Genomic DNA, 12,310 nt, shown 5'->3' with positions numbered 1-12,310 from the left:
ACATGCAGAGATTTTGTTCGTAAGAGAGATACCTGAATCATTCGTTCAGGCACACATGCGTGCACATCACCAATGTTCATTCGCCAGGCACTAGGCTAGGCACTTGGGATATATCGGTAAGCAAAACCTACAAACATCCCCTACTCTGGCGGAGCCTGCATTCTAGGGAGGGAAGACCAACAAGGAAGCCTTGGTGACGGCTTCAGACAATGTGGGCCCAAGACACAGACTCACCAAAGGCGGACTCTGGAAGAGACTGGGAAGGGGGTTCTGGGAGAGCAGGAACCCCATCGTCTGACCATTAATCTCTCCCTTTCGCCCAGAGCTGAGCAGTGTCTGACACACAGCTGGCCCTCAACAAATGTTTGTTGAATGAATGAATAGCGAATCCTGACACGAAAATCTGTCCCAGAGCCCTCATCGTACACACAAGTTAGGTGCACCGGCAGCAGGGACAGATCTTGCCCCAGGTCACACAGCTCCAGTAGTGGCCAGAGTGGGACAGACCCCAAGACTCCTGACACTATTCGCTGACTCAACGCCCCACAGCCATTCAACAAGCATGTGTTGCATTCTTCTTGTGAGTGAGGCCCTGAACTAGGCACCAGGAGAGTGGAAACGAGAAAGAGAGCCGAGATCATGGAACAAAGTTCGCCAGCTGCCATGTTCACAAGCTTGGAGGCCACTTCTCCGAACCTGGGTTCGGTGGGTTTTCACCATTCAGTGTGGGGGTAAAAAAAGAAAAACCAAAGCAGGACGCTCCAGAAGCTTCCCAGGTCCCATACCCATGAAAGGCTAGGGAACCCAGTGATTATGACCATGACCCTGAAGTCAGATAGTTCTGCCCTACCTATATCCCAGCTCTGAGACTTTGGGCAAGTCATTTGACCTTTCTAAGACTCTTCTTCCTCATCTGCAAATCGAACCTACTAATGATAGAGGAGAGAAGGAGGGAAGGATGGAAAGTGCTTAGAAGAGTGCCTGGCCCACACTCACCACTCAACACACGTTTCCTGCTATGAAGACCGTTAGGGAATGCACCCTCCATCTGCTCTTGGATCTTCCTATACATTCGAGAAGGTGGATGGGACTCAGTGGAGATTTCCACTTAATTCCTCCCCTCTCCAGGATTTCTGCTATCCGCTTCTGGTATGCCCATTCACACACTCATTTCCTCCCTCAACGTCGCTTTTTTTTTAAGTTTATTTATTTATTTTGAGAGAGAGAGAGGCAGAAAGAGAGGGAGAGAAAGAGAATCCCAAGCAGGCTGTGCACTGTCAGCATGGAGTCCAACACGGAGCTGGAACTCACGAACCATGAGATCACGACCTGAGCAGAAATCAAGAGTTGGACGCTTAACCCCCTGAGCCACCCAGGAGGCCCCTGGATGTCCCATTTGATTCTGCCTGGGAAACAGGTATCATATGAAGGAAGTGCAAGCTGGGGTTCTCCCTAGAGTGAGCACATCCTTTTCCTGCCTTTCCATCCAAACACATCCACAGCTGGGCTCAGAACTCACCTAGTCCACGGACTGTGAGCCTCCTCCTCCCACTGCCCCTGAGAGGCGAAGGAGACATTCACTTTGAACTCTGCTAAGAATGCTTACAAGGTAATTATCCACCTAGGAGGCATGTTCTATTACCATCCCATTTGCTACATGAGAAAACTGATACATTCTTTGAAAGTGAGAATTTTCTTTTTTTTTAATTTTTTTAAATTTATTTGAGAGAGACAGCACGATCAGGGGAGGGTCAGAGAGAGAGGGAGACAGAATCTGAAGCAGGTTCCAGGCTCTGAGCTATCAGCACAAAGCCTGCCGCAGGGCTCGAATCCACGAACCGTGAGATCATGACCTGAGTCAAAGCCGGACACTTAACAGACTGAGCCACCCAGGTGCCCCAAAAGTGAGAATTTTCTATCTCATACAGAACCCACCTCACAGACGTGCCTGAAAAAGCAGTGCCTGCCTTGACCTGAAGGGGCGTGTGTACAGATCCGGGAAGGTAATGAGCCTCCACATGGGAAGATTCAGCTTACACTTGTCAAAGCCTGCACCAGACAACCGGAAAAGAGTTTTGAGAAATAAAGACACTTCTCTTCCTCTGCAACAAGGAGTCCTTTGGCCAAAAACCAAGAAACAGGAAATGAAATCTACATTTTACCAACTCCCTTCAGTGAATCCCAGGATTCTCGTCCTGAGAGTCTGGACAACAGTCTGTCTCGGCCCCTCAACTTACAGGTGAAGAAAGGGGGTTCAACACTAGGGTAGCTACTTCAAGCAACACACAACATCCAGGCTGCCCGGGGTCCAAGGACAGCCAACACGCTGGCCTGCCTTTCCCAGGGGGGTTCCTTCCAAGAATAACACTTAAGGAGTGTTTATTGTGGACCACACACTTTTCTAAGACCTTGACGCACAGCCCATATATCCTCACAGCCACTCCCATGTCACAGATGGAGACAGTGAGCCAGGCTGACCATGTCAAGGTTACACAGGAGGTTCAGGCCGGCTCTCAAACCCAACCCGCCCCCATGCCCGGCTTTTGGATCCATGGATTGGATCATCCACTTTCTTCTCACCATCCTGTGAAGACACAAGAGTGTCCCTTGGCAGTCATGTCCCTTGGCAGTCAAGCAAATCATACCTGAGCTGAGCCCAGTTCATGGTGGAAAGACAATGGCCAGCAAGGATTCCAAACCATATAGCAATCAGCGGTCTTGGTGGCTTTGGAGCCACTTGAATATGAGGAGCTTGACACAAACAGAGAAAATGGGGAACAGAGGGGGCCCTTAGGAAATTCTAACACAGAGAAGCAACTCCCTCCCTCAAACTGGGAAATTGCCCTTGGCCCTGAGACAATGGAACACGGCTGTCCCCCTCCCCTCCCAGGGAAGAGGTAACCTACCACAGATGCCTCCTAGCACCTTCCCCGGGAAACTTCATGCTGTCTCAGTATCTTCAATGAAAGTAAGCGACGTGGAATTCTTCTCTTGAGTTTAAAAGGCAAATCATGATGGTATTTTTTCCAGACATACATTAGCTCTGCACTCCAGCCGGTTTACAATTCGTAAAGCACTTGATTTACAACCCAGGGAGAAAATGTTTTGCAAATCTTGCAAATGCACTTTGCATCTAAAGCTTGCCTCCTCTGCAGAGCTGATCACCAGGGCTTCTCAGATGGGGGACTGGGGTCTCCTGGGAAGATGGGAAAGTGTGGGAGCAGCCCAAGGAGGCAGGGGGTGGGGGCAGCTGCCGAGGGTGGGAAACAGGCTCCCCCCTCCTCTTCTCTAGCAGGGGTGCAGAGCTGCAATAGAGAGGCACCTACCTCACAATGCTAGGCTCTCCCTACCTGTCCACACAGTGGTGAGGAGGAGAGTGAACCAGAAAGGGAAGAGGGTGGTGTAAGAGACCTTTCCTGCTGCCTCCCATGGTCACAGATCCCTGTGTATTCCCCTTCTCAGGATTGCTGCTGCATTCCCCAGTCATTCATTCATTCATTCACTTATTCATTCTTACTGAGCACCTACTATAAGAAGGGCACCGGGCCACAGGCCAGAATGCAGTGAGGAGTAAGAACGCACCCCTGCTTTCCTTCTAATGGGGGAAGAAGAAGAGGGTATGTACAGACAAATCATCAAACCCACATAGTTTACATGTTCTTTTTGTAAAAATTTATTTATTTATTTTGAGAGAGAGCCCACACACAAGGGAGGGTCAGAGAAAAGGGGGGAGCGGGAGAGAGAGAGAATGAATTCCCAAGCAGGCTCCATGCTATCAGTGAAGAGCCCAATGCGGGGTCCAAACCCACGAACCGTGAGATCATAACCTAAGCAGAAATCAAGAGTCAGATGCTTAATCAACTGAGCCACCCAGGCACTCCATAGTTCACATGTTCTGAAGGAAACAGACAAAGGGCCAAGGCAGAGGAATAAGGAAGTGGAAGTGAGAGTCTGGACACCCAGACAGGAGCCTTGAAGGATGTGGCAAATCCCATGTTTTGACACCACACAACCCATGGCAGGGCTTTAAGCAAGGAGAGTCATGACCCAAGATAAGAAGACCACTAGGTACTCCATTGTGGTCCTTCTCACCAAAATAGTAACACCAACCCTTGTTTTCAAGAGGCTGCTAGGCTCCAGGCTCTGTGTCAGAAGCTTCCAAATCCTCTCTCTCCTACCAATTTCATTTGGTAGGACGCTGACAGCCACACTTTCTAGACGAGAAAACAGAAACTCAGAGACAACATGTGGCTTGCTCAGGATCAGCTAGCTGCCAAGTAGCAGGGACGACTTTGAACCCAAGTCCATCTGATCCTACAGCCATGATTTCTTCCTCTGCACCTCACAGATATCCTACCTTGCATGTTCCCAGATTATTCCAGATGTATTATTCACACGCCCCAACTAGGTTCTCAGGATCTCAGTGGCAGGACTTGTCATAGTCGCCTCTGAAATTGACAACAGTCCTGAGCACTTAGTATGTGCTCATTCAATATATCTGCTTTACCACTAGATTAAAAGGAAAAGAAGGTATGTCAACCCCCAACGTATATTGTGTCTTTATTATGTGTTTTTAGCATGTTGTGTCTGAATATCACCCTCAGCCACAGAGCCGCGATGAGTGGTGGCTAATAAGGAGAACATTGAGGCTACCGCCAGGTCTGCCAGGCGTCAGGTGGCTGGCGGCGGAGGGTCAAGTGAATGGCAACCAGTTCCAACCAGTTCTCCCAGAGCCACCAGTCTAGGGGCCGCTTCAGGCTGGGAGGGGAGCATCTCGATATTCCCGAGCCTAGAGGGTGGCCACTGCCTAATTCAGACAATGCACCCTTTTAGGGAGCAATATCCCCAGATGCACCCGCTATGTCTCTGCGCATCCACTCTGTGTGAGGCACGGGGCTAAAGGCTCGGCCACATCATGTCATCTTCTTGCAGCTTCTCAACAGTCAGGAGAATAAGAGCCATCATAAGCCCCAGGTGAGAAAACAGAGGCTTCAAAGAGAACAGTAACAACCCCCAGTCACACAACTGTCCAGCGGTGGGATGGACTGTGGCTCCGGGCAGTTCTGGCTCCAAGGTGCTCTCGTGGCCACACAGGCCACTGCTTCCCACTTCTTGCACAACATCGTCACCAGAGTTCCATGGACCCACAGATCAGGGTCTTGACGGCCTGACGTTTATGGGCCTCCATCCACCTCCCTTACTCCCCGCCCAGTCTCCTGAGCCCCAGCTTGTTGCTGTTTTGTTTCTTTAATAATAGCTTTATTGAGATATAATTTTCATACCACAAAATTCACCCGTTTAAAATGTACAATTCAGGGACCTTCAGTATATGTCCATAGTTGTGCAACCGTCATCATAATTTTAGAACAATCTCATTACTCAAGAGAGAAACCCCATGCCCGTGGACAGCTACTCCCTGCTTCCTCCCAACCTACTCAAGCCCTAAGCACCCACTCATCTGCTTTCTGTCTCTACGGTTTGGCCTATTCGGGACATTTCACAGAAATGGGATCTGGCCGTATGTGATCTGTTGTGATTTCAAGGTTCATCTGCGTTATAGCACGTTTCAGCATTTCATTCCTTTTTATTGCTGAATAATAACCTCTAAGTATTCCATAAATGAAATTATGGAATGGGTCGGATATAATATTCCATAAAGAAAAGGAATATACCACATTTTATTTATCCATTCGTCAGTCGATGGACGTTTGGGTTGCTCTTACTTAGGGCTCTTGTGGATCATGGCCCTGGGAACACTGGCGTCCAGGTTTCTGTGGGGACGTGTGTTCGCGTCTCTCCTGGGTAGGCTGTGGGGACGTGTGTTCGCGTCTCTCCTGGGTAGGCTGTGGGGACGTGTGTTCGCGTCTCTCCTGGGTAGGCTGTGGGGACGTGTGTTCGCGTCTCTCCTGGGTAGGCCGATGAGTGGAACTGCCCATCCCAATTTTAAAACGCAGTTAAAAGTTTACCGAAGGCCCCGCCGTGAAGTCAACATCTGGCCGCTTCTGGGCTGTTTCCAGAGAACATTATCAATCCGGCCAGCCTCCACTCACGGGTGGGTCATCTGGCTGAGCCCCTCCCATGCTGGGGCCTGGGATCTTCTCATTCCTGCACTGTGTAGTGTCGTCTGGCCCAGCAGGATGATGAATGCGTTCTGCTTTAAAACAGATACTTCACAAATCATAACTTACAGATGCTCCAAGACTTTCATGTGGGAAAGACAAATGAGACTTAGGCTGTCTGACTCCAGAGCCACTGAGGACAGGAAGCCATGGCCAGGAAGCCGACAAGCTCTGGACAGACGTCTCTCTCCCTAACGAGTGCATGAGCACATGTAACAGAAAGGGAATCCATGCAGAGAACGGTCTGCCTGGCTTTGTGGACTTTGCTGTGGAACCAGCCATTCATTTCCAGTCATTGCTTTTTTTCTTCCCAGCAAATCAGAAAGCTCCATGAGATCAGAGACAATGACCTACAGCCTTTCCATCTCCTAAGATCCTCCCTTGCTCAATGCATTCACTTCTGTTCCATCCTACAAGACTTTGCTGAGGACCTACTATGTGCTGGGCACTATGGGAGGCAGTGACAGTGTTGCCCAACAGACAAGTTATCTTGCCCCAATCCTCCTCTCCTGCTGCTTCCCAGGAGGAAGTGAGAGGTCCTGTGTGGTGTGGGTACATTTCTATCTACAGGCAGGGAAGTGAACCAGCTGACCTCTCCGGACCTGCTAATGATTCCAGAATCGGAGGCTACTCAAGGAACAAAGAACTCAGTGTGTGTCCAGGCAGAGAGCTCCCTGACTTGACTCATTAAAGCATACTCATGGCCCAACAAGCAGACGGTTTGCCAGAAGCAGACATATTAACACGGTTCCGATCCTTATCTTCTCATACCTCAATTCTTGCGAAAACCTCTGGGCTAGCCTCCCTGCTCCAAGCCAGCACGCCAGACTGTGACCAGAACCCAGCTCAGCCCACCTAGAGGAGGAGAGACGTTCAAGGTCTCTCCATTCACACTGCCTGGGTCCAAACCCTGGCCCTGCTGCCACATGTGACCTTCACAATCAGGGACTCGGTTTCCTCATCTAGAAAATGGTATAAGGACAGGCTCATTAGGAGAATTAAATCAGTTACTGTGTACGTGGCAATGTATCTGGCCCATGCGCTCAGAAGGTATTAGCTGCTATTACTATGATCAAATATTATTGTCACTCCCCCCATCCTATCTTGTCAATCTTGCCTCCCACTGCCTCCCAGCACAAACCCCGCATCATAAGCAAAACGGCCTGTTCACCCCAAAATCCCTCTTTGCCTGAAATTCGCTGTACCTCAGTCTTCTGAAACCCAAATCAAGGGTCACCTTCAACACCAACTGCCCTGGCTAATCTTCCATGATGCCACGGCCCCTTCCTGAACAGCACAAAGAACCCTCCCCCCAAGAAAAGAATCACCCCATGGCTGGTCTTCTGACACCATGAGCAAAGAACCACGCCCAAATCCAGAGGCCGTCCATTGTGCAACATGAGGAAGGTTCTCCGTTTCTGTAGCAGCGGTAGGTTTCGAAACAGAGGAGTTGACATTCTTTAGCTGTATGACCCAGGGCAAGTTACTTACCTTCCCTAAACATCATTTTCCCCATCTGTTAAATGGGTCTGGCTACAGTACGCACCTCTCAGGGTTGTTGCAAGGGTTAGAGGAAAGGAAATGTCTGTAAGGCAGTTAGCACAGCAGGTCACACCTCGAGCTTTCAAAATACCAGCCAGTAGTGGCAATAGGCAGAGGGGGTGTTTCTGTCCAGGACTGAACTCCACTGAATGTACTAAGCTTCAGTGAACTACATTCCAATGTGAAAATCACCTGATATAATCCAGTCCTACACAAAAGAGGTACTCAGACCTGGTGACTGCTCACTGCCTCTCCCACCAGATGGGGAGCCCCGTGGGTCTCGGCAGTTCACACGGAGAGAAACACAGGGGAGATTGTAATGAATCGTGGTTGAACTGCACAGAATTAGCTCAAAATTTGTAAGAGCATTTATCTTTGCCACTGGACTATGAGCTCTTTAGGAGCAAGCATCATGTCTTGCTCTAGTAAAGCTTTATTAAACAAGTGATGGAAAAATACCAAACTGAGACTCGGATTGGTTAGACCCAGCTTGGTTACTTCCTGGCTGTGCAGCTGCAGAGAAGTCACTTAACACTTCTGTGCCTTATTTTTCCCATCTCCAAGAGGAGAAGTTTGCCAATATCTCTTTACTCCCTGAAACCGGGTTTGGACCATAGTTGAAATATGGTACCCCAGCCACCCCCATAGGACAACCACACTCTGCCCACTGAGCCCACCACTCCCATGCCGGGCCCCTCCCAGAGACCCTGCTCACACCACACCATGTACCGCTCAGGAGAGAAAACCTGGTGCAGAGGGAAAGTTGAACTTGGCCCTTGATGGTGAAGTAATCACATGACACCTCTCCTCAAAATGTTGTTTGTTTTTGGGTTGGGGTTTTTTGGCAATAGTCTGAGCAGCCCGAGGTCCAGGCAGTTTGGCTCAAAGAAAATGCATGCCGTGTTATGCCACAGGGCTCCACTCAGCAGCCCTGCCTTAAACTGTATCAAAACAAAAGTTGTGCAAGAAACAAAGCCTAAATTCAAGGCTGTAGAAATGCATTCAGATCCTATCACAATCTGGCTGTTTGTCTCGGCTTCTTATGGGCACACTTTTCTGTTCACCTTGCGTTCCCTAATTAACCTGAGAAGTCGATTGTCTTCCCTACCACTCTCTGAGTGAGACAAGGCTAATTTGTCCAAAGCATCATGTCTCTCTGACGGTCTTAAAATCTAAATGAATGTCCACGTGAGATGAGGAGAAAAAAGAAGAAACTAAATTGGTGAATTTCCCTTTTTAAGGCTTTCTACAGATGATTTTTATTCAATTCTTACAACAGGTCCATGAAACTGGTACTCTTGGCAGCCCATTTCACAGATGAGGAGGCGGAGGTGTCAAAGCTACATAGCTGGCACCAGGTCACGGAGCTGGCGAAAAGTCAGGATTTGGATGTTGGCCAGGGCTCTCAGCTCTTCTGTGAGAGTGCTTCCTTGTTGGGAGGGTTCATTTCTGGAACAAGCCACTCGGAGCCCTTGGGTCATGGACACCCTCGGGCAATGGCCACAAACCACATTTGGGAATCAGAGGGGGGCAAGGCTGGACCAGGCCAGGCCGAGCGGGCCACTCCGAGCTCCGGATCCTGCAACTCTCTTCAGAAGTGGCTTTCACAGAACACAGAAGACAGTGTTGTGCGGCGCTCTGTTTGGTTCAGAAGGCCCTTGCAGATGTGCAATTAGAAGCCACAACATTTTCATTTTTAAACACATCTCTGTCTCGGAGCTGCTTTCAACAGGAGCCCTGATTCCAGAGCATCTCCTACCCGGGACACCAGCTACTCGAACTGGCAAAGCAGCCTCAAGCCCCTGCTCCTCTTGAGGGGACGTGGGCATGAGTGAAAATAAAACAGCACTTCAGATGCTCTCGCGGCTTTCTTCAACCGCACCCCCAAAAGCAAGGTGTATTTAGGGCATCCTTAGAACCAGAAGCAAACTCCAAGTCCACACTTCAGATGAAAATTTCTTGCTGCTCTTGACAGATTCTGAGTCACCAAGCGCTGTACAGGCAAGAACAACTTGCTGACCAATTTTTGTGTGTTTGTTTTATTTTCTGTTCAGCCAGGCATAGGGAATTTTCCACCTGACAATTCTTGTTTCTCACTTAAGTTCTTACACCATCTGCAAGCACTGTGCTCAGCAGGGGGAGGACTCGAGGCCATGGAGGCCTTCCCATCACCAAACCTCAGTCTTCCCATCTGGTTAATGAAAGGTTCTCACCACATGATTCTGCTAACATTCTAAGCTTATCTATCCAATAGAAAGCAGTTTGAGGATTTCCAGCTTCTGAGCCGAGATCTGCTACCAGACTCAAAATCTTCACACAATTTTTTAGTAAAACAAGAGATTTAGCTGAAATTAATAGCACAATGGGAAACAACCAAGGCTGGACAATAACAGAGCAGGACTCCACGGTCTCCTGGCAGAGAAAGGAGCCGCTCCCGTTCTCAGGGCGCCCCCTGGTGGCCATTCGACTAAATCCCGACGGAATGTTCACAGTTTCTGCAAATAAAGGGAAAGACACCCACCAAAAGAGAAAGGCAAGCTCCCGTCTACTGATGCAATCTCTTTCACTCTAGCCTTGTCTGTGGATCAGGCAGGACGACGAATGCCTGACAGGAAGCCCCAGGGAAGCTCAGAAAAGTGTCTGCCATAAGATGAGACTTCATTCTTTCAAACAGTTGGCGGCAGCTCCGCGGCATTCGGCTTCTGGGTCCTCCAGACACACCCTTACCACTCAACCCCTCACAGGCTCACATCCTCAACCTGCAGCTCCAGCCGCGTCTGTTTTTCATTATTCCGCTTTCCAACTTCCCAGCGCGATTCTTCAACAGCTATTAAGACAACACGAGCAAGGAGCGAGGCTTAGTTCTTGCTTATTCAACATCCAGCCTGGGGAATATCACCTCAGAAGAAAAGCATGAATGAAGCCCATGTTTCTCAGCCTCTACTTCCACCAACCTCAAAGTGCGTTCCTCAAAGGACATCTTTACAACCGTCTCTTTAGAATTTTCAACCTACAAAACAGTGGCACCTGCCCAGAATGAATTCTGAACCCCTTGCTGGCTGTAGGATTTCTTTATTGGAGACGCCTTTAAAAATACAACGCACAATGTCTCGAATTTCCAATTAACCTGTAACAGACTTTTTTTTAAGCTATAGAATACAGCTGGATCAACCCAAACAGTGAAGCTTAGGATGAGGGAGTTATCCAGGTATCCAAATATTTGAGAATTTAGGGGCTAAACTTTCTGATTTGTACCCCCTACCCCACCCCCAGAACTGTTGCTGTACAGATTGAAAAGAAAAACACTAACATCAACCTACCACTTCACTCGACAGTTCATTTTGCTTTTTCCCTGTGGTTATCTGTTAAGTTTACAAGCAACTCTGGGCCCCGAAACTCCCCCAAAAGTGCACGCGAGGAGTATCATAATTAGTTCCTGACTTTGGCCCTAAATCGATTAAAATACATCTGATATGCTTCAAATCAAAGAACCATGTTAATTTTCTGCCACACACCGCAAGAAATCTTTCTGCAACAGTCAGTCACTTTGAACCCAACCCTCTAGCCACAAGCGTTATGGATTGCAAGGGCCTGTTCTGAAGGAAAAACGGCAACAAACCAAGTTCAGGACAACGCAGAGACCCCAACGCACTCAAGGCGCTCCAAATGCCCCCAGGACCCTGGCAGGGTTTCAGCTGTCACAAAGAGTGGGGCTGCAGGGCCAGACCCTTAACGCAATTCAGTAGCAGGGCAACCAGAACCTGAAATGCAATGGAGTCGGCTGCAACTCAGCATCTGTGGGGCTACCTATGCCCTGGGCATTTCAGTCCTCCCAGAAGCGGGAGACAAACTGTCACCACGGCACAGACATGCAGCAGCCTTTAACTTTTGCTCCCAAACCTTCTCTCTTAAAAACAAACAAAAACAGGCAGGAGTCCGCCCTCCCTTGCAGCTACAGCGGCACCAGCGTGATGGGGAGTAGCAGCGGGAGTTGCGGGGGGGGGGGGGGTCCGCATCCATCTACAGGACATAGAACTTGGGGGACCAGCTCCCCGCTGAGGATGTGGGTCTGTTCGGAGTTAGAGCGGCGAGGCATTCCAGGGCTTGGTCTGAATGCGTGCCCGCGAGGGAGACCTCCACGGTCCCAACGTTGCAAAGTGTTTGCAAATCATAAACACTACTTTGCTGCTGGGAGAAAAACCCCCAAAATATGCGCAGACAGGATGTAACAAGTGTTTCGAGAGAGAGACACGCCTGAACCACGGGGAGCTGGCGAGAGAGTGAGGAGTCTGTCTGGGGGTTCCCGGGAAGCCCCTCTCCGACAAGAGTGTCTCGGTGCCCAAGACCCCCGCCCCGCGCGCCCCGGGTCAGCCTCCACGTCCCGCCCGCGCCCCCCGGAGGCTTCCCCCACTCACCACTCGGCCCGAAAACCTCTCGGTGGCCCTCTTGACTTTGCCATAGGTGCCTTTGCCCAGGGTCTCCTGCAGTTCGTAGCGGTGCTTCAAGTTGTGCTTGTGGTGATGCCGCTTCACCCCGTGCGGCTTCCTGGGCTCCGGGGCCGCCGCCACTGCGGGGGCTGCGGTTGCCCCCGCCACCACCTCCGGGGGCGGGCCCGGCGCCCCCGGCCGCAAGTCGGGGCCGTCCCCGGC

The 12,310-nt window shown here is 50.0% G+C and overlaps 1 protein-coding gene across 1 annotated transcript in view; it reads right to left on the bottom strand.

The window, feature by feature from the left end:
- NUAK1 (NUAK family kinase 1) overlaps window positions 1–12,307 on the bottom strand; it is a gene marked incomplete at its 5' end in the record, with an annotated part of 72,356 nt that extends 60,049 nt beyond the window's left edge. The window contains one exon of the mRNA XM_029955424.1: window positions 12,077–12,307. Coding sequence (XP_029811284.1) covers window positions 12,077–12,307 — 231 coding nt within the window. The remainder of the gene's footprint in view (window positions 1–12,076) is intronic.
- Window positions 12,308–12,310: the final 3 nt, after the last annotated feature.

This window comes from Suricata suricatta, chromosome 10 (genome assembly GCF_006229205.1).
Source record: "Suricata suricatta isolate VVHF042 chromosome 10, meerkat_22Aug2017_6uvM2_HiC, whole genome shotgun sequence".
Lineage (NCBI taxonomy): Eukaryota > Metazoa > Chordata > Mammalia > Carnivora > Herpestidae > Suricata > Suricata suricatta.
The sequence above is the reverse complement of the archived record's forward strand: the minus strand, read 5'-3'. Positions and strand labels throughout refer to the sequence as shown.